This window comes from Talpa occidentalis, unplaced genomic scaffold, assembly GCF_014898055.3.
Source record: "Talpa occidentalis isolate TD23 unplaced genomic scaffold, MPIMG_talOcc4v2.1 talOcc4.7, whole genome shotgun sequence".
Lineage (NCBI taxonomy): Eukaryota > Metazoa > Chordata > Mammalia > Eulipotyphla > Talpidae > Talpa > Talpa occidentalis.
In genome coordinates, this window is record NW_023605083.1 from 9,049,309 (window position 1) to 9,069,754 (window position 20,446).

The 20,446-nt window shown below is 37.2% G+C and overlaps 1 protein-coding gene and 1 non-coding gene across 3 annotated transcripts in view; both read left to right on the forward strand.

Annotated features, from left to right (window-relative positions):
• Nucleotides 1–20,446, forward strand: part of RC3H2 (ring finger and CCCH-type domains 2) — a 42,528-nt gene that overhangs the window by 15,894 nt on the left and 6,188 nt on the right. For both annotated transcript variants that reach the window (XM_037495347.2, XM_054688562.1), the window contains exons 6-19: nucleotides 2,775–2,975; nucleotides 3,728–3,860; nucleotides 3,990–4,108; nucleotides 5,313–5,425; nucleotides 10,036–10,344; nucleotides 13,281–13,495; nucleotides 14,109–14,539; nucleotides 15,196–15,366; nucleotides 17,212–17,358; nucleotides 17,694–17,907; nucleotides 18,135–18,216; nucleotides 19,214–19,295; nucleotides 19,380–19,514; nucleotides 20,061–20,168. In XM_037495347.2, coding sequence (XP_037351244.1) covers nucleotides 2,775–2,975; nucleotides 3,728–3,860; nucleotides 3,990–4,108; nucleotides 5,313–5,425; nucleotides 10,036–10,344; nucleotides 13,281–13,495; nucleotides 14,109–14,539; nucleotides 15,196–15,366; nucleotides 17,212–17,358; nucleotides 17,694–17,907; nucleotides 18,135–18,216; nucleotides 19,214–19,295; nucleotides 19,380–19,514; nucleotides 20,061–20,168 — 2,460 coding nt within the window. The remainder of the gene's footprint in view (nucleotides 1–2,774; nucleotides 2,976–3,727; nucleotides 3,861–3,989; nucleotides 4,109–5,312; nucleotides 5,426–10,035; nucleotides 10,345–13,280; nucleotides 13,496–14,108; nucleotides 14,540–15,195; nucleotides 15,367–17,211; nucleotides 17,359–17,693; nucleotides 17,908–18,134; nucleotides 18,217–19,213; nucleotides 19,296–19,379; nucleotides 19,515–20,060; nucleotides 20,169–20,446) is intronic.
• Nucleotides 3,531–3,640, forward strand: LOC119233178 (small nucleolar RNA SNORD90). The gene has a single exon (XR_005122329.1). It is a non-coding gene; the product is annotated as a small nucleolar RNA SNORD90 (small nucleolar RNA).

Below are 20,446 nucleotides of genomic sequence, written 5' to 3' on the forward strand. Positions count from 1 at the left end.
GTGACAGGTACTGAAAGGAGTGCAAAGTAAACCAAGTCCTTGAGATTTCTGCATGTTTTCAGAGTATAGATTGCTGGTTGTGTCTTGAGAAAAACCTAAGGAATTGGCTTCTATGAAAGGAAAATGTCTATGTTTGAACCATAACTTATTTGGGTTATTTTTGCTGGTTTTAAAGCCTCAAGAGTGAAAACAGTAAAGACAGGAAAAGGTTTTTTGGTGGACTGTTTAATTTGAGGTAACAGGAAGTGGTGATAGGAATGGGTTTACTGATCTTTGAAAATGAGGCATGGACCCTGCCTGCCTGCTAGTTACGGTGTTGGATGTTGTGTCCTTAGGGCAACAATTCAAATGAATCTCTAGTTCCGCAAGCATTTTATTTTTTGGCTAAGCACCTACATTACAGAGATTGCTTGTCATCTTGAAGTGACTGCCTAGGTTGTCACACAGTGTATTACTCATTTAATTTTGTTTTTTTCCTCTTAAGTATCATGCTGATTTTTAGTTTATTTTCATGTTATAGCTGCTGCTGATCTAACGTTTGGGTAACACTAGTTTAGAAAACAGGTCAATTTTATGCTCTCAGTTTTATTTTACAGGGCTTACTGCCCTGTAGTTTAAAATGTTACAGCAATGTTTACATGAATAAAAGGATTTCGTGCTGACTTAACTGCCAAAGGGCTCATTACTCTTGTGAACTCCCTATTGTTGAACGTCTTTTCCTTGACTCGGAGAGCTGGATTTTGTGGGTGTGTATTACAGATCCTTTCCTCAGGAGCAGAATCACCCTAACCAAAGTCACATAAAACAAATGATCCACTTTCTTCATTTGTAATAGAAGTGTGACTCTAAAATTAATTGAATTGTCATGTTACTGATATTTTCCTATAAAAGAGTGTCAAACCTTTGCTTGCTAGTATGGAATCAGAACATGAATAATTAATGATTTTAATGTTTAACGCAGTGGTTCTCAACTGAAACTATATATCAGAATCACCTATGGAGTTTTTAAAAGTGTACGTTCTTAGAGCCCATGCACAAATATCCTGATTTGGTATACTTTTTTTTAAAGATTTATTTATGCATATAAGAACTGGGGTACAGGCCAGAGGTGTGGGGGGTGAGAGGATTCACCAGAGACAGAGCGGGGAGTAGAACAGGCAGACTGACTGAAATACATTCTTGAGGGGAGCAGCGGGTGAGTCATGAGAGGTCTGCTGCGCCATGTGGGTGGCTCCCTGGCCGGGGATCGAACTTGTGCTGCAGTGGCTGCGGACCGCTTCATAGGTTGCGTCACCAGGGAGGCCTAGTATACTTTTTAATTATGTGATCTTCAAAGTCTGGGATTCTGATTCTGTGGACCTGAAATTGTAGTTTTCAAAACTTCGTGAGTAATTTTGATGGATGTTATTAGATCTTTAATAGGAGTAGACTTTCTTGATGACCTGTGTCCATATTCACTACTCAGGTCGATAGATACTTATGCTGTAGGTGAGACACCCCCTATACTGCATTTTGCTTCATCAGGGTTACCATTCTTTTTCATTCTATGTTTCATTTCTTTCTCTCTTTTTTAGGTTGATAATTCCTCTTCCCCCCACCCCGTTTTTCTCCAAGTTATGGTGAAATTCACATTTTTGTGACTTCTAGGTTAAACTGTGCTCTTGCTTTAAGTTATATCAAAGACGATGTTGAATGGAATTTGGGTGTCTAAAAGTTTTCTGTAATGTATTTTTAAATACGTTATTTAACTTGAGTTCCTGCTTTTGGGAGCATGTTAACTATAGTCCTATGTACCAATAACAGCAAGAGAGAGAACCAGAGAGATTTTTCTGGGGAATTTTACATTTTACTCATGAGAAAATCATTGTTTTGTGTAATTGGAATTACTCAGTCTTAAATTTTAGAGACTGAACTAATCCCAGATAATTTGATTCCTAACCAAGTTTCAGATTTCACTGTGGGCACTAGCAAGATTGAGTGGCTCAAGAATAAGGATGTATCATCCGTTGCGGAAATTATTTAGCCATATACTTGCACATTTGGACAAATAGTTTAACTAGGACATGTGAAACTAACTTTGGATTTATGTTTTCTTATTACTACGTCAGGTATAGATTAAAGCTGTATAAATAACCCTAATGATCATTTTTGGTGGCAGAGAATTTCTTAATCATCCTATCTGTGGTAGTGGTAATATATACCTACCTTTCAGTATGCCTCTCATCTACTTAAAAGTTCTCAGTGGCTTCCCATTTCCTTCAGGATAATATCCAACTTTCTCACCAAAGTATACAAGGCCCTCTTATTTTTCTCTGGCTTATATCTTGTCCTTTAATTATATGTACTCAGCTCTTTTGTGCTTCTCTTTAGTATCACTTGCTAATATCGATATTTCTGTCCTCACTCTTTGCCGATAGAAATATTTATTCAAGATTTAATTCATGTGGCCTTCATCTGGGAGAAACCTTCTCTGTTACCCCGGCTTTAGTTGTCTTACCTTTATGTTGCCATAGAGCTCTATAATAACATATACTATAATTTTCTGTTTACAGTTCTCTTCCCTTCTAGCTACTGAGCTCGTTGAAGGAAGGCAGGACTATGTATTGGCTTATATAAATTCTACTTTTTCCAAAAAGAATATGTGATAACATTATCTTCTTTGTGGTATCTGATACGTAGTTGGTACCCTCCCATCTCAAGCTCCCCAAAACAGAATTGGTGGGGCAGATCAATTCTGATGTTTTTTTTTTTTTTTCCTCCTTTTTATTTTTCAGGTTACCAAAAGGGATGAAGATTCTTCCCTGATGCAGTTAAAGGAGGAATTTCGTAGTTATGAGGCGTTACGCAGAGAACACGATGCCCAGATTGTTCATATTGCTATGGAAGCAGGACTCCGTATTTCACCTGAACAGTGGTCCTCTCTTCTGTATGGTGACCTGGCACATAAATCACACATGCAGTCTATCATTGATAAGGTTTGTGAAATTAGAGATGCTGATTTTGTATTGTTGCTGTTATAATACAGAGGGACTAAAGAGGCAACCTAGCTGCTATGTTTTTATGTATGAATGTACGTATGTATGTATATATGTATATATTCAAGAGCTGGGGTATAAGCCAGAGATGCGGGGGGTGGGGGGGGAAGAGGATCCACCAGAGACAGAGCGGGGAACAGAACAGGCAGATTGACTGAAACACACTGCTGAGGGGAGCAGCGGGCGAGATAGGAGAGGTCTGCCTCACCAGGTGGGTTTCTCCCTGGCCGGCCAGGGAGCGAACTCGTGCTGCAGAGGCTGCGGATTGCCTCATAGTGCAGTGCTTAGACCCTTGCGCCACCAGGGAGGCCCAGCTGCTATGTTTTTAAATATCAGGCTCTTATAAATCATCTTTTTTTCTTTTTTTTTTTAACATTCTAAATAAATTAAGGAGGGCAACAGGAAGCAAATACAGGATACTAGCATAAAAGCAACCTGGCTTACAAAATGTGTCATTTATCTTCATTCTGACCCTAGAGAGTTAATACAGCTTATAAATCAGTTTTCTAAGTGTCTAATGATGAATTTCATAGGGCAGATTCTGAGGTGAAATTTAATTCATCATTGATACTCCTACTATGGAATCTGAAGACACTTGAAAACCTATTTTATATGCTGACTGAATCAAAGTATTTGAATAAAGATGTATCATAAGAATGAGAGTAAAAACCATTCTGCTTTTTGTTTGTTAGCTGCAGTCTCCAGAATCATTTGCAAAGAGTGTCCAGGAACTGACAATTGTTTTGCAAAGAACAGGTGACCCAGCTAACTTAAATAGACTGAGGCCTCATTTAGAACTTCTTGCAAATATAGATCCTAATCCAGGTATGTGGGAAAATGCTCAATTGCTTATACTTTTTTAACCTTTGAGATAAATAACACAAAAGAATTACTGCTAATGAGGTCTTCTCTGCTTCCCTCCCCCAAACCTCACCTCTTGGTGGCTTATTTCAGATGCTGTTTCACCAACTTGGGAGCAGCTGGAAAATGCAATGGTTGCTGTTAAGACAGTGGTTCATGGCCTGGTAGACTTCATACAAAATTATAGTAGAAAAGGCCATGAGACACCTCAGGTAAGCACGTTCATTGCATTTCTCCTTGCTGCTGTCCTTAAAGACTCATCCTGAACAAGATGTTTGGTTGATGGACTCCTTGTGTGACCCTACTGTCATAAAGTTTTTATTGTCTCTGTTCTTTTGGGAGGAACTCAAAAATTAGTGTGCCTTATAAATAATGGATAGCACAGCAACAGTATGAAGAGTATCTCGAATATGAATGCGCTCACTACAGACGTTTTTGACCAAGTATAGATCATTGATTCCTTGTAAACATTTTGTCTAAATCTTTTCTAATGTAACATTTTGTCTAATTCTGTTTTCTTTCCATTGCTGTCACACAAATGAATCTCTATTTGTAAATGTATGTGATTTTCAGGATACTTCAGAAGTTCTTTAAGGTCATCAACCTACTCATATAAAAACATCCATTTATTAAGTTACTATGAGCCAGTCCCTATGTTCAATATTTTACATACTGTTTCTGATCCTCACAGCCACTTGCAAGATAACTGCTGTTCCTGAGCTGAAATTTAAAGAGGTTAAGTAACATATCTCAGATCTTGGTAGCAGTAAGTGACAGCAATGGAATAAAATCTATTCCAAAGTGATTTTTCTGCTCTTTTAATTCCATTAGAGACATTATAACATCCAAATAACCACTGAAAAATAAATGTTTCGTCTTCATTAGGGTCACAATAGTAGTAATAACATCTTAGATTTTGATGCAAATTATAGCAGTTATGATCAGGGTTTTGTATTTTGGCTCATTATATGAATTTAAACAGCACCACACCTAAGAAGTTTTACCCTCAAGTTTATTAATAAATGTTATTAATTTTTTACTTTCAGAGGAAATTACCTTGTATTTTTTGTAGGAAAGTTTAAGGTGACAAAGCTTATGACTTTTAAATGCTTTTAAAATTAATTTTGGTATCAGAATTTTAAGAGCAAACTATAAAAAATCCTTTTTTTGGTGGGTGTTGAGTGATTAAATAGACATAACATTTGAGCCAGTTTTGGAACATCTTCAGAGGGCATGTTTACAGTGTTGGCGTGGGGCTATGCTGCATGACGTCATCACGGGAATCAGTGGGGCGGTAGTTGTCTTAGCACAAGAATACTTATGTGAAAAAAAATCAAAGGTGTAATCATAAAATTCTGCCAAGACTGAATAGCAACTGGAATCTTCACTTCTCCATACACTGTTTACTTTTTGTAGCCTCAGCCAAATAGCAAATACAAGACTAGCATGTGCCGAGATCTGCGACAGCAAGGAGGGTGTCCACGAGGGACAAATTGTACTTTTGCCCATTCTCAGGAAGAGCTTGAAAAGTAAGTTATGAATTGTCTTAATTTTTGGTCACTATGAAAATGCTACTGCAGTCTTAAGGTTTGTGATAAGTTTCAAAGATTTAATGACATTCACATTGTCATTAAAGCTGTTTGGATTGCAAAATCATCATTTAAAAAAAAAACATACCTAATTTCTGGAGCATGCATGCTGAGTGATTTAGACTGTTAATTCAGAGGTCATATTTCGACTTCTTTATAAGTGCAACTCATGTTTCTGTTAAGCGCCTGTGTAGGATGACGGTACCCCTATGTACAATCTTACTTGCTCAGGTTCAGTTGAAGATAACAGCAAATTCCCAGGTAAAAATGGTAAAGAGATACATTTTCTTTTAACGGCTTTTGGCCTTATTAATGTTCTTTTTTGATGTTGTCTTTCTCTTCTCCTATGGGCAGTTGTCCTAATGGAGATAAATAGAACTTGTTCATATCTGAAATAGAGCTTTCTAGCTAAAATCGAGCTTTTTAGAGAAACTTCCTTAGGAGCATTCAGACTTAAAAAGTCAGAGAAGGCTGGTGTTCCTGCTGAAAATCCGTCTTACCTTTTATAAAATCTTTAGCTTGGCTTCTTACTCTCTGTCTTCAGTACCTGCTTCAGAACTTTATATCTCTTATGTGAATTTATAGTAGTGGTAGTGGTTGCAGTGGTGATAGTGGTGGTGGCAATAGTAGTAGTATCAATAATAGTCAAATTAATGGTCACATTTGTGCCAGGTACCATTTTTAGTGTTTCACATATGTTTATCCAATTTATCCATATTAGTGCTTCTGTTTTTTGACTTTCATAGAAATTATTTTCTCACAATCTGGAGGTCAGAAGGCCAAGATCAGCATGTTGACAGGATTCGTTTCTTCTGAGGTCTTTCCAAAGCTTGTAGGTGGCCATAGTTTCACTGTGTCTTCGTGTGGTCTTCCCTCTGCATGTGTCTCTATCCTAATCTCTTACATTTCCTTGGCTCAAAGATTTTCTTTTGCAAATAAGTAGTCATGTCCATCTTCTGCTTTAACTTCTTAATTGTTCTTTAGTACATTATAGGATGTAGTCTCAATCTGGCTTTCTAGCCTTATTCTACCTTTTGCATTCCTTATTTTTTTCCTTATGGTACATCACTTAACTACTATACAAATACTTTCCATTGTCTTTCCCTTGAAACTCTTATTTGCTGTATGTCATATGCTGTTCTTCCTGTCTCTTTTTGGAAAACTCTTGTTCCTAACTATATTCATATGTCACCTTCCTTCTGAAGACTTCCTTGGTTTCCCCAGACAGTGTCAATTACTTCCTTTATTGTGCTGCCATAATACTGTCTACATGGTAACTTGATTACTGTGAGTTCTCTTACTACATTGCAATTATTTATTGTATATGTATATTTTCACTGGACTTCATTTATCCTGTGGATTATTCATCCTTATATTTTCTGCTCCTAGTATGTATGTGTTATGTAAATTCAAAATATTTATATTAAAAAGGGAAATAACCTGCAGTTCATATTTCTTATTTCCAACCAGCTTCGTACTTTCTGTTGCTATTACAAAAAAAAGAAAAACAAGAATTAAAACAGGGTAATATATAGGAATAAGGAAGTAGAAAATGTTTTTTGAGGGTACAGACATTGTCTTAATCTGTGAAATACACCAGGAGTTCAGCCAACTTTACTGAATTTAAGTAATTTAACTTAACCCTGCTTGCTTTCTCTACTATACATCTCGCTAAACAAATAAAATGTAAGTACCCAACAATCTTTACTAAGAATAAGTATCTCTGTGAGTACATTTTAGAATGTAGGGTGTTGGAATCCTGTTCCCAAGAATTGCTGCTTTTTTGGAGGGTGTCAAGAACCTGGGACCAGGGCGTCCCCAGTGGCACAGCGGTTGAGCGCTGGGTTGCGAAGCTGCCCACAGCCTCTGCAGCGCCAGTTTGATCCCCGGCCGCAGGGCGAGGGAGACCTCTCCTACATGGCGCGCAGACCTCTCCTGTCTCTCCCGCTGCTCCCCTCAGCAGTGTATTTCATCAGTCTGCCTGTTCTGTTCCCTGCTCTGGCTCTGGTGAATTCTCTCACCCTCCCGTGCTTCTGACTATACCCAGTGCTTGCATTTAAAAAAAAAAAAAAAAAAAAAAAAAGAACCTGGGACCAACCAGCTCAATAAGCATTTGTAAAAATGATGAGTACTATTTAAGGTGCTTCTGTAGGGAGAGTACAGTAATGGACGTGTAAACAAACAGTTTCAGTTACTAAGAAAAATACTACAGACGTCTGAGATAGAAATAAGCTTGCCATATTTAGGAATTAGAAATTAAATCAGAACAGGGAGTGAGAAGACAAAAAATATGATTAAAAAGGTAAACAGGTCATACTGGCTTCATGGACCATGAGAAGCAATTTGGATTTTATTCTGGAATTTATTGTAGAATTTTATTCAAGTGGAACCATGAGATTTTACATTTTTGTCTTAGAAATATGTTACTCTAGATTTTGCATAGATAGAGGCCAGTTAAACTGCTACAGTGATCCAGGCGTGAGATTTGTCATTTGTTCTAGGACTACGGTAATGGAATGAAAAACTGTCAGATTTGGGATATATTTTGAGCACAGATTTTATAGAACTGATACAGTGAATATTTGGTCCAAAGAAAAGGGAGGAATCAAGGATGACTCCAAGGCTTGGAGCCTGCATAACGGAGTAGTGTCTTTTATTGAGATGTGAAATGCTTTGGGGTAGAAAAATTAGTAGTTTTCTTGGCCATATGAGTATGAGGCTTACTTCACATTCATGCAACAAGTACTTTTGAACACTTTAATATGCACCAGGCCGTGTACTATGTGTAAAGATTGAGAGGTGAACAAGAAAGGAAAAACCGACCTGTGACTATGCAGGTGTTTCTTTTCACAAACCTTTTCCTTTGCAAAGCAGCAGTGGCAGCTCTTTCTGCACACTTGTATCTGTGCAAGTGTCTTCTCTTTTGTTTTTCCTAATAGACCTGTCCTTTTGAAATGGGGAAGGGAAAAAAAAAAGGAAAAACTCACCACTTGTGGGGCTTAGGTTGTAGTAGAGAAGATCAATATAAATAAATAGAAAACAATATCTGGTACCAATTGGTGCTAAGGTACTTTACACAAGGTGTAAAGAGAAAGATTGGGCTGGGGAGATATTTTAGATAAGATGATTTGGGAGGGATTTCAGAGAATATAACATTCAAACAGATACCTGATGAGGTGAGATTGCATTAGAGAAAAAAAATAATTACAGGAGTAAAGAAACAGGTCTTTGTTGGAACCCAGGTGGAAAGAGAGGCCTTAGGGAACTCTTCATCCCTCAGTTTAGGAGGTGTGTGCAGTTAAAGATGCAGTAGGATGGTAGTGGAAAGATTAATAGTTCTGCCCTGGTTTCATCTATTTTTCTGGTGAATGGGAGGCAATATCATCAGCTATGGAAGACTGGAGCATGGAGGGGGAAAGGATATTAGAGATGGGAAAGTGAATTTAGTAGAGAAGTATATTAATATATTGCTTGGCCATTTTAATAGTTGATCATAATATTGAAGGGAGTCTAGACAGCATGACTGCATGATTTTCCTCCAGCAACATTCAGCTGCTTGGGAGCAGGCACAGAATAAGAGAATAGTGAAGAATTGGATTGGGGTATTTACCAGGTGAGTTCAACAGGGGAGTGGGCTAAGGGAGTTAAAGGATTCATAAGGGAGGAATTAAGGTAGATAATGGGTTCTGAGTTGGGTTAAGGGAGGGAGTAAATACATAATGGAGTTAATGCATAATTTTAAGAAGAATAGGAAATAGTTGTTATTTCCAAATATGAGGTTCAGATTCTAAGTCCAAGTCTTTAAGTGCCTATATGCGAGGAGTCCAAGGTGTGGCCCTACTTATCATTTACTTTACCTCCCTTGGTTAAGGTTTTAGTTTTCATAATTCTTTTTTAAGACTTATAATTAAAACTTTACTTTTTGCCTGCCAGAGCAATCTTAAGGATGTCTGGGATTTGTTCTTTGAGGATGGAAAGCAAGGAGCAGCTGGGCATTTTGTACAAGAACCTTTGATGTGAAGAATGAAGAGCAGGTTTCAGAGAGCATGTTGAGGAGAGCACAGGCCCCTCCATGCCACCAAATTGCCTTTTGAAAATTGTTTTTTAAGAGAGTTTTTTTTTTTCTTTAAATTTACATAATGCTTTATCAATTTGGTAACAACAGAATTCTTTCAACTCTTGTTTACTTTTTCTCTTCATTCTACATTTTCAGCTAAATTTGGTAAGGTTCCTTTCATTTTGACATGGTATACTTTATGTTCCAGTTATACAAAATTTTCGAAAGGATCTCTTTCCACTCCCTCCGAAGTCTTTTTTGAATACATGTACTTTGCCTACTTTATTATGTGTCTGTATATACAAGTGTGTGTGTGTATATATAAGGATGTTTGTACTAATGGCATATATATATTTTCGTGTGGCATCTATCATTGCATGGTTTGATGTAGACTGTATTTGGTAATTAGCTGAAGAAACTTGTTTGCTTTTAAAATCTTTCCCCATAAAGTTTAGTGAACTATTCACTGATGCACTGATTGCTTTTGTAACAGGTATCGATTAAGGAACAAAAAGATCAATGCGACTGTAAGAACATTTCCTCTCCTAAATAAAGTTGGTGTAAACAACACTGTCACAACCACAGCCGGAAATGTCATTTCTGTCATAGGAAGTACTGAAACAACGGGGAAAATTGTTCCAAGTACAAATGGAATTTCAAATGCAGAAAACAGTGTTTCCCAGCTAATCCCACGTAGTACTGATAGCACATTAAGAGCTCTGGAGACTGTGAAGAAAGTGGGGAAGGTTGGCACTAATGGTCAGAATGCTGCCGGGCCTTCTGCAGAGTCTGTAACTGAAAAGTAAGTACTAGGTTATTTAGCTTTTTTAGAAATGCCTGTGTATTTTTACACAAGAAAATAAAAGCAGTCGCTCATAGTTTGTGTATAGAACATTTCATGTGGTAGAAAAAGCACTTAAATACCACACTATATGAGATCTAGTCATGGCTCTGCAATTATTAGCTCTGTGACCTTAGAAAGTCACTTCAACTCTGGGTTTTGTGTTTCTCAGCTTTAAAGATTATTTATACAAGAATTGGGGTACAGGCCAGAAGCTCAGGAGGGTGAGAGGATCCCCCGGAGACAGAGCGGGGAACAGAACAGGCAGACTGATGAAATACACTGCTGAGGGGAGCAGCGGGCGAGACAGGAGCTGTCTACTGCGCCATGTGGGTCACCTCTCTGGCTGGTGATTGAACTCATGCTGCAGTGGCTGCAGATAGCTTCACAGGTTGCGTCTTAACCCCTTGCGCCACCAGGGAGGCCCCAAATTTAATAATTTATTTCAGCAATTAGCTTGGGAATTTGTCCATTAAAGGATGCCTCTTTCCCGCAGGAGAGTTTAGAAAAGATGTATCAGAGAACATTATCTAGTTAGAAAATGTTATTTGCATACTCACTGTCAGCTTTCTTGGAAATACATACGACATATAAGATATTCTTGTCTTTAAGAAACTTAAGATGATACACTTGTGAAGATAGCAGTTACATAGATAAAATAATACTGGCACTACATAAAGTGTAGGAAAATTTTATATTGCTGAAAGAAATAATGGAAGAAGGTTTTAGAAAAAGAAACAACTTAGCTGGATCCAATTTATTGGTAATTATGTGGAATATTTAGGAGACCAGCCTTTTAGAACTGAAGGTTTATGTTAGGGGCTGTTTGAAATAAGATTATATATATATAGGTTGCCATCAGATTGGGGATACCTTGTGGAAATTAACTTTTTGAATGATTTTGGCAAGATTGCATTGTGAAACTGATTTATTTCCACATGACCGTATGTTGTTCAGCCATAAAAAAGGAGCAAAGGACTACTACAATATGGATCAATCTTGAAAACATTATGGCACAAACATATATGCCACATACTATATAGCCCCATAGGTATAGATGTCAGAATAATTGAGACAAAATAAATTGGTGGTTGCCAAAGGGTGGAAGGAGGGTGGGATGAGGGGTGAATGCTAATAAGTATAGTTTTTCTCTCAAGAGTGATGAAAATATTTTAGATTTAGATACTGGTGATATTACACAACCTTGTGAATATATCAAGTCACTGAGTCATACATTTTAAAAGGATAAATTATATTTCCTTTTTTTAACATGATGGACTAGGGAGAAACGTTTTTAAAAATAAATGAATCTAAATAAATTATTTATTCATTCAAAGTCACAGACCTTCTGCTATGTGCCAAACACCAGACCAATTGGTGTAGCTAATGAAAATAAATGTAATCCCTACATCTGTGTTCTTCAAGTATAGTTTGGGAGATACATACAAACAGATAACATATTATGAAAGGTAATTAATGGAGTTGTGTTCCAAGTATTGGTCTAAGTATTGTTAGAATATGCACAAACACAAATAACTGATTCTATGGTGAGTTCTTGTAGATGACTTTTAGAGGTGAAGTGATGATATCTGAGCTTGTTCCTAAAGGAATTGCTGTAAAACAGAGCCTAGAATCCTGAAAGGCACATGCTCTCTGATTAGAATGTGACAAAGTTAGCTCTCCCTTACGTCTGGATATTTGGGATATCTTGTATGATTTCATGAGGCTATGAACCTTGTCATGGATTTTGATACCTTTTTCCTGATAAGTAAGAATTTGCCATTTCAAAGTACTTGTTCAGAGTTTAAATATATGGCATTTTGACAGACACAAATCTTATGTGAAGCACTTAACATTGTGTCTGGAATTTGCTCAGTGTTGTTATAAGACAATCCATATAATCTTTCTTGTTATCTTTATTTAACTTCAAAGCACAGCCCTAAAATGTCTTTAAGCACTAAGCCAACGCATTCGTATCTTCTAGTATTACTCACTGTTTCTTAATTTTTCTACATTCTAATAGGCAATTGCGCACAGAAGTAAACATCTGCTAGACTAATCTGCTGGGCTAGTCTTAAAGGCAGTCTCTGCTCCTTATTTTTACTGTAGCTCTAAAAGAGCCATTCTAATTTGAGGGAAACCCTCTAAACTGGTTGAGATGCAGTGTATTACATTCCTGCATAATTAACAAGATCTTTTTCTTGAGTCACCATACTCTAAATTCTGCCAAAGTTTGACTTCTTAAAGGGCATAAGGAAGCCATGATGAGCTCTTCTAGAACTGATTGCTTGGTGACTCAACAAAGAAAATCCGTTGCGTTTGTTTGTTTAAGATAAAAAGTTTTTGCTTTTTGCATCAATTTAATAAATTACCATTTCATTTGTCCAGCATATATTTGCTGAGTACATACTATTTGCAGGAACTATTTCACTTGCTCATCAAATATTATGAGTGTCTATTGTGTGCTAGGTTCTGGGGATGTAGCAGTTAACAAGATGGCCTTTCTTAAATGAGTTTGCATTTTAGCTAATCTAATTTCTAGAACATTCCAGAATTCTACTGGGAAAACTGTATTGTTTCTGATGAACTTAATAAAAGCAAAAAATTTATTTTTATTTCAGTGTGGAAAAGATTTCTTTAGAAAGAATGAGTGAAAGGGGACTAATGGGTCACATTAGTGCCTGGGATTGCATATCTTTTTTTTTTTTTTTTTTTTCCCCTTACCAGAATATGAGATCTTTACTATGAGCCTATAAATTAGCAATGAAATTCATTGCCTTCATTTATTAACATGGTTACTGGTTTCACTGTATAATTTTATGCAAGAGTCCTACTGAGAAAAACTTAACAGTCAGAGAATGATTTTTCATTTATCCTTTGTTAAATTTCCTCTCCAGTAAAATTGGTTCTCCACCCAAGACACCTGTAAGTAATGTAGCGGCTACCTCAGCTGGGCCCTCAAATGTTGGAACAGAGCTAAATTCTGTGCCTCCGAAATCCAGCCCATTTATAACTAGAGTACCAGTATATCCTCAGCATTCTGAAAACATTCAGTATTTTCAAGATCCAAGGACTCAGATACCATTTGAAGTCCCACAATACCCACAGACAGGTAAGTAGTGTAACTTGTTTTCTTTAGATAAGTCAATTGTTTATATCTTTCAGAATATCTACATTAAAAAAAAAATTCTTTGGATTACATGATCCCTAGGTTTTTTTCCTATCTTAAGAATCTATGGGTCTACATACTAATTATTTTAAGGCTCACATTCTATGAATCAACTTCCTATGAATCAAATGTAGGGTCCATGGATGAGCTTCAGGGAGTTCTGTAAATCCCCTGTAATGGCATAGAAAATATTTGGTTTATATGTACTTATGGATGAATTTTGAAAAGACAATGCACAGTTTATGTAGGTTAACAATCAATGATGTAATTACTTAATCCAAAATTTGTGGCAGTGAATGTGTTAGAAAGAAATTTACCAGTCATCTGTTACTAGCTTTGTCATGTGTTTTTAAGGAGCAGTTTAATAAAGCATTGAACATTAATGATTTTCACATGGTGATATCTTAAAAGTATGTGCTTTCTTTCTAAATCATGTATAACTAAGATAAGGTTCAAACTTATTTTCTTGCATTAAAGACTACTTTAGACTTAATCCATTATAAAATGTTGAATTTTTTCCTAAATTTACATTACATTCTTCTTTCCAATTTTCAAGGATATTACCCGCCACCTCCAACAGTACCAGCTGGTGTGGCTCCCTGTGTTCCTCGCTTTGTGAGGTCCAATAATGTTCCAGAGTCCTCCCTCCCACCTGCTTCCATGCCATATGCCGATCACTACAGTACATTTTCCCCTCGAGATCGAATGAATTCTTCTCCTTACCAACCTCCTCCTCCTCAGCCGTATGGACCAGTTCCTCCAGTACCTTCTGGAATGTATGCTCCTGTGTACGATAGCAGGCGCATCTGGCGCCCACCTATGTACCGAGATGACATCATTAGAAGCAATTCTTTACCTCCCATGGATGTGATGCACTCGTCTGTCTATCAGACGTCTTTGCGGGAAAGATATAATTCATTAGATGGGTATTATTCAGTTACTTGTCAGCCACCAAATGAGCCAAGGACAACTGTGCCTTTACCAAGGGTAAGTGATGATGGAGATGGGAATGCTGCTATAGTATAGTCTATAGAATAGTATATGCTCTGGTATAGACTAGTTATATAGTATATACTACAGAATAGTCATGGTGAGGAGCCCAGTGTCTTGGTGTCAGACCACCCAGGTATATATCCTAGCTCCTTCCCTTACTGATTGTGTCACTTAAGGAAGTTAACTAACTTTTCTATGTCAGTTTCTTCATCTGCTTCATGGAAATAATAGTAGTATCTGCCTCATAAGGCTGATGTGAGGATTAAATCAGAAGAAAACAAAGCTCTTAGAGAACTGTTCCTGATATACATTAATGCCCAATAAATGTTATGTTTGGATAGGAAGTTGGAAAGGTAAGAAGTAGTCAAAATACAAGGATGGAACCTATTTTCATAGCACCACAGTATCAATACATGCAATGAATTTCCTAAACCAGGGAAGTGAGTGCTCAGATTTTACTTTTATCATAACCTAAATATTTACCCTTTCATTTATTTGTATGGGAAATAGACTGGGGTGTTTTCCCTGTCGTACTTCTTTTTTTCATACCAGCAATATAATGAACTGTTAAATGATTTCCACAGAACATAGTTAAATTTACTTCCTGCTCCTGAGATGAATAAGATTGTTTCTTTTTGTCCCCTCCTTAGGAACCTTGTGGTCATTTAAAGACCAGTTGCGAGGAGCAGATGAGAAGAAAGCCAGAGCAGTGGGCGCAGTACCACACTCAGAAAGCACCTCTTGTCTCTTCAACTCTTCCTGTGGCAACACAGTCACCAACACCACCTTCTCCTCTATTCAGTGTAGACTTTCGCTCCGATGTAAGAAAGGTTTTAATCACTTGATGTTGCAGGGATAGGTCAAACAATTGCCATCATAGCGCTCGTTCAAACCAGACTTAACTGTGTTGAATATTTTGCAGTATTGTGGTATGCAATTGAGTTTAGTTCAGTCAACACTGAGTGTTTAAGCACAAGAAGTCTTGGTGTTGTGAGACTTAAGACATCACAACCCTTTTCCCACCAAGAATTGAAAACCTTGCCAGCAGTATAGTTCTCGCTAATTTTATGGTTTTTGTAAATAACATTTATATCGACCATTTATTGAGCACCTACTTGTGCCAGGCACTGAACTAAGCACTTACATGCTATTTAATTCTCACAAAACCTTTAAGAAGCAGGTATTATCTGGAATCTGACTCAGAAAAGTTAATTTACCCTAGTCTAACACATTTCTTCCCAATTTTATTGGCGGTACAGAAATGGTGTTTCACATTACTGTTAATTATTGTCCTTATTAAAAAAAAGATTTATACCAGGATCATTTCTGTGTACCCTGGTATTTTCAGTAGTAGTATATTTAGAGCAAACCATCCTTTTTAAAAATTACTTTGGTTTACCCCCCAATGCTAGAGTTTCTATTCAAAAATTTTTTAAATCTTTTCATTATGAAAAATTTCAAACACATACAAAAGAGAATAATATAATAAATATATCATTCAGCTTCCACAATTACCAGCACAACCAATCTTATTTCCGATGTATTCCTTTTCCTACCACATGATACTAAAGTGCTTATAATCATCATATTTGAAACCATAAGTATTTCAAGGAACCAGTGCATTTTTAGACTAGATCCAGATTCATCTCATCAGACTTCTTCAGAACAGCTAACTTATTGACGAATGGTAGCATTGCCACCTGCTTAATAGAAAATTTTTTTTTCTACTAGAAAATAAATAATTTCGTGAGACTCAGGTCTGCTATTATTAGCTAGTAATAGGATATGAAGTTAGTAATTACCCATTTTGGCCTTGAATTTCTTTGTTAATTAGTAAACTAAAGTTACTGATTCTTAAAACTTAAGCATTCTGGTCCAATAATCCTTAGAGTCCCTCTAAAATGTATGTTTCCCTTTCTAATTCCAGAGCTGCCTTTGAATTATTTTAATTCTGTATTTAATACTATGTGGTTTATAGGTTACTTACACATGACATTCTTTTCTAAAGAAAATTCTATAATACTTTAGAACATGATTCTGTGTATGTGCTTATGTGGGGTTTTTTGGAGCAATTCATACCATTTTAGAGGCAAGCTATAATTTTTTTTTTAAAGATTGATTTATTTATACAAGAGCTGGGGCACAGGCCAGAGATGTGGCGGGGGGGTGGGGGGTGAGAGGATCCACTAGAGACAGAGTGGGGAACAGTACAGGCAGATCAACTGAAATACACTGCTGAGGGTAGCAGCGGGCGAGACAGGAGAGGTCTGCCTCACCATGTGGGTTTCTCCCTGGCCGGCTGGGGATCGAACTCATGCTGCAGAGGCTGCGGATTGCTTCATAGGGAGGTGCTTAACCCCTTGCGCCACCAAGGAGACCCTAATAAATATTTTTTGGTTGATACTGAAAGTATCAGTTGCATTTATTTGCTCTTAAAAGGGTAAAGAAAGAAGGCATTCTATTTTCTGTTAATAAGAAATATAAATACAAATAGTAAAATGCTATTATGACAGTTTTTTATATTATTGAAGGTTTAATTGTTCACTATGAAGTCTATATATAGTTACTTTACCTAGTCTGTATATAGTTACTTTACCTAGTTACAAATTTGTAAATTTAAGTTTCTTACTAATGGCTCTGCTCTTTTTTTTTTTTTTTTAAATCAGTTCTCTGAGAGTGTAAGTGGTACAAAATTTGAAGAAGATCATCTTTCCCATTACTCTCCCTGGTCTTGTGGCACCATAGGCTCCTGTATAAATGCCATCGATTCAGAGCCAAGAGATGTAATTGCTAATTCAAATGCTGTGTTAATGGTATGATTTGGGAGTTTGGGGGGAATGTCATGCATGTTGATGCAAGTTTTAGAATGATTGAATATTTTCATCTTTGTATTGTTGCTGTATAACTCATCTGTTAGCAAAGTTGTATTTAGGTGAGTGTGAAGTTAATTGTATTTAATGTTTAAATTATTTGAGCATAGTTCAGTGGTTTAGAATAAATGCTGACTTATCATTGAAATCTAGAGCTAGTGTTAAATTTACTAGAAAACTGGATTACATGTCTTTTGATAGCATGTCCCTGCATTACTAGCTGAAGTAATTGTTAATTGACACCAGTTCTTTCACTGGTTTTTCTTTGTTTTATGCAGGACCTGGACAGTGGAGATGTTAAAAGAAGAGTGCATTTATTTGAAACTCAGAGAAGGACAAAAGAAGAAGACCCAATAATTCCTTTCAGTGATGGACCTATCATCTCAAAATGGGGTGCAATTTCCCGATCTTCCCGTACAGGTTACCATACCACGGATCCTGTCCAGGCCACTGCTTCCCAAGGAAGTGCAACTAAGCCCATCAGTGTATCAGGTAATCCATCTAACTGTCACCTCAGCTTGTGCATTCTAGCACTGTAGATTTTAATCTTCACTTTGTGAAATGCAGGGCTTTCCCCTCCATTTAACATCTGCGGTAAACTCACAATTAAATGGGAAAACCACGTTAGCACAGTTAGTTGGATAAAATGTGGATCTTTTTGGAAAAGTGTACATTTACGTCTATATCCTGATTTTTCACTTTTCTGATTCTTTCTACAGATTATGTCCCATATGTCAATGCTGTTGATTCAAGGTGGAGTTCATATGGTAATGAGGCCACATCTTCACACTATGTTGAACGGTAACATTACTCTTAATTCTCTAAAATTCTCTGTTCTTTTGCAGGTATCTCACATTACAAATTTTATCCTAAATTGTTTATGAAATGTGCTTTGTTAATTTTAGCTGTTTAACAGGTTTTTGAAATAATTTTACATGTGGAGTGATGATTGAAATTTTCAGAGTTGATCTGTTTCGAAAAACATACATAGTATTGTTATTTAGGCATCCACATATGTTTGTGAGTGTGTTAATATATATAAATTATATTTTTAAGCAAGTATGTGATGAACTAAAAGTTCAAGATTATGATTTCTTTGAGGGACAGAAAGGAGATAAGAGAATATAAAGGTAGGGCCTCCCCAGTGGCGCAGCAGGTTGAGCACAGCACTGTGAAGCTGTCTGCAGCCTCTGCAGCGCAGGTTCTATTCCCGGCCTGCCAGGGAGATTTCCACATGGCGCTGCAGACCTCTCCTGTTGCGCCTGCTACTCCCCTCTGTCCATCTGCCTGTTCTGCTCCCCACTCTGTCTCTGGTGAATCCTCTCACCCTCCTGCGCCTCTGGCCTGTACCCCAGCTATTGTATAAATAAAAAAATCTTTAAAAAAAAAAAATAGTCCCAAACTCTTAGGAAATTTCCAGTTCTTGTATTGAGTGGTAGACCCAAAGGTGTTCATTATATGGTTAGTAATTCATTAAAAATGGAACAGTAACAAGAAGATTCTTGAATCTAGAATTACAATTATTTCATAATTTTTTGAAAAAACATTTATTTTCTTTCCCCTGAACACACTTAGATATATAATTACTTGTATTTCCCCAGGTTGATTGATGTCTTACCCATGGAATGAACCAAATTTTAATGAAATTATTTATTTTTATTGATACGGCTAATATTTTATTTTCAAGTTTCAGTAATAAATTTAATACAATACACTAAGAGCATATAAAGTGTGTAGTCATTATTGCTTTAGTTCATTTATTTCACTTTTATTACAGTAAACATATTTTTCTTTAAAGGGACAGATTCATTGTTACTGATTTATCTGGTCATAGAAAGCATTCCAGTACTGGAGACCTTTTGAGCATTGAACTTCAGCAGGTACGCACTGTGTCACTCAACTTTGAGTTTAGAATGGCAGTGGAAAGCTATGTTTGGAATCTAACTTTACCTTTTTTCCTATAGGCCAAGAGTAACTCACTGCTTCTTCAGAGAGAGGCTAATGCTCTGGCCATGCAACAGAAATGGAATTCCCTGGATGAAGGCCGTCACCTTACCTTAAATCTTCTAAGCAAAGAAATTGAACTGAGAAATGGAGAGGTAAAGAAACAACTCTTCGCTGCATGCTTAATGTATTTGTTTGCTGCTATGCATTGGTTTATGCCATTAGCGCATTTTAGCGTGCCTTTTCTGATGGAAGATTGCTTTTAAAACTTAAGAATAGAAATAAATTTTGTTATAAGATTTCTTTTTGTTGTTGTTTTAAGATTTCTTACATAACTCTTCAGATCAAGCATTAGGATTCCCATTTTAATTTAAAAGAGTAGCCACGGGTTAAAAATTGGTATTTTTTTGGGCCTCCCCGGTGTCTCAGCGGGTTGAACGCAGCACTGTGAGGCTGTCCACGGCTGCTGCAGCGTGGGTTCGATTCCCAGCCAGCCAGGGAGATACCCACATGGCACACCAGACCTCTCCTTTGTCACCTGATGCTCCCCTCAGCATGTGTTTCAGTCCATCTGCCTGTTCTGCTCCCCTCTCAGTCTCTAGTGAATCCTCTCATCCTCCCGCACCTCTGACCTGTACCCCAGTTCTTGTATAAAAATAAATAAATCTTTTTTAAAAAATTGGTATTTTTCTTAATTACAGAGTGATTATACAGAAGATGCAACTGATACTAAGCCTGACAGGGACATTGAGTTAGAACTTTCAGCACTTGATACTGATGAACCTGATGGACAAGGTGAACAAATTGAAGTGAGTACCTCAGTTGGATATTTAGGAAGACTTCATTCCATTAAAAATTAAAGTATAGGGCCTCCCCAGTGGCGCAGTGGGTTGAGCGCAGCGCTGTGGAGTTGTCCGTGGCCTCTACGGCATGGGTTTGATTCCTGGCCGGCCAGGGAGATTCCCACATGGTGCGGCAGATCTCACCCACTGCTCCCCTCAGCAGTGCTTTTGGTCCTCCTGCCTGTTCTGCTCACCGCTCTGTCTCTGGTGAGTCTTCTCACTCTCCCGTGCCTCTGGCCTGTACT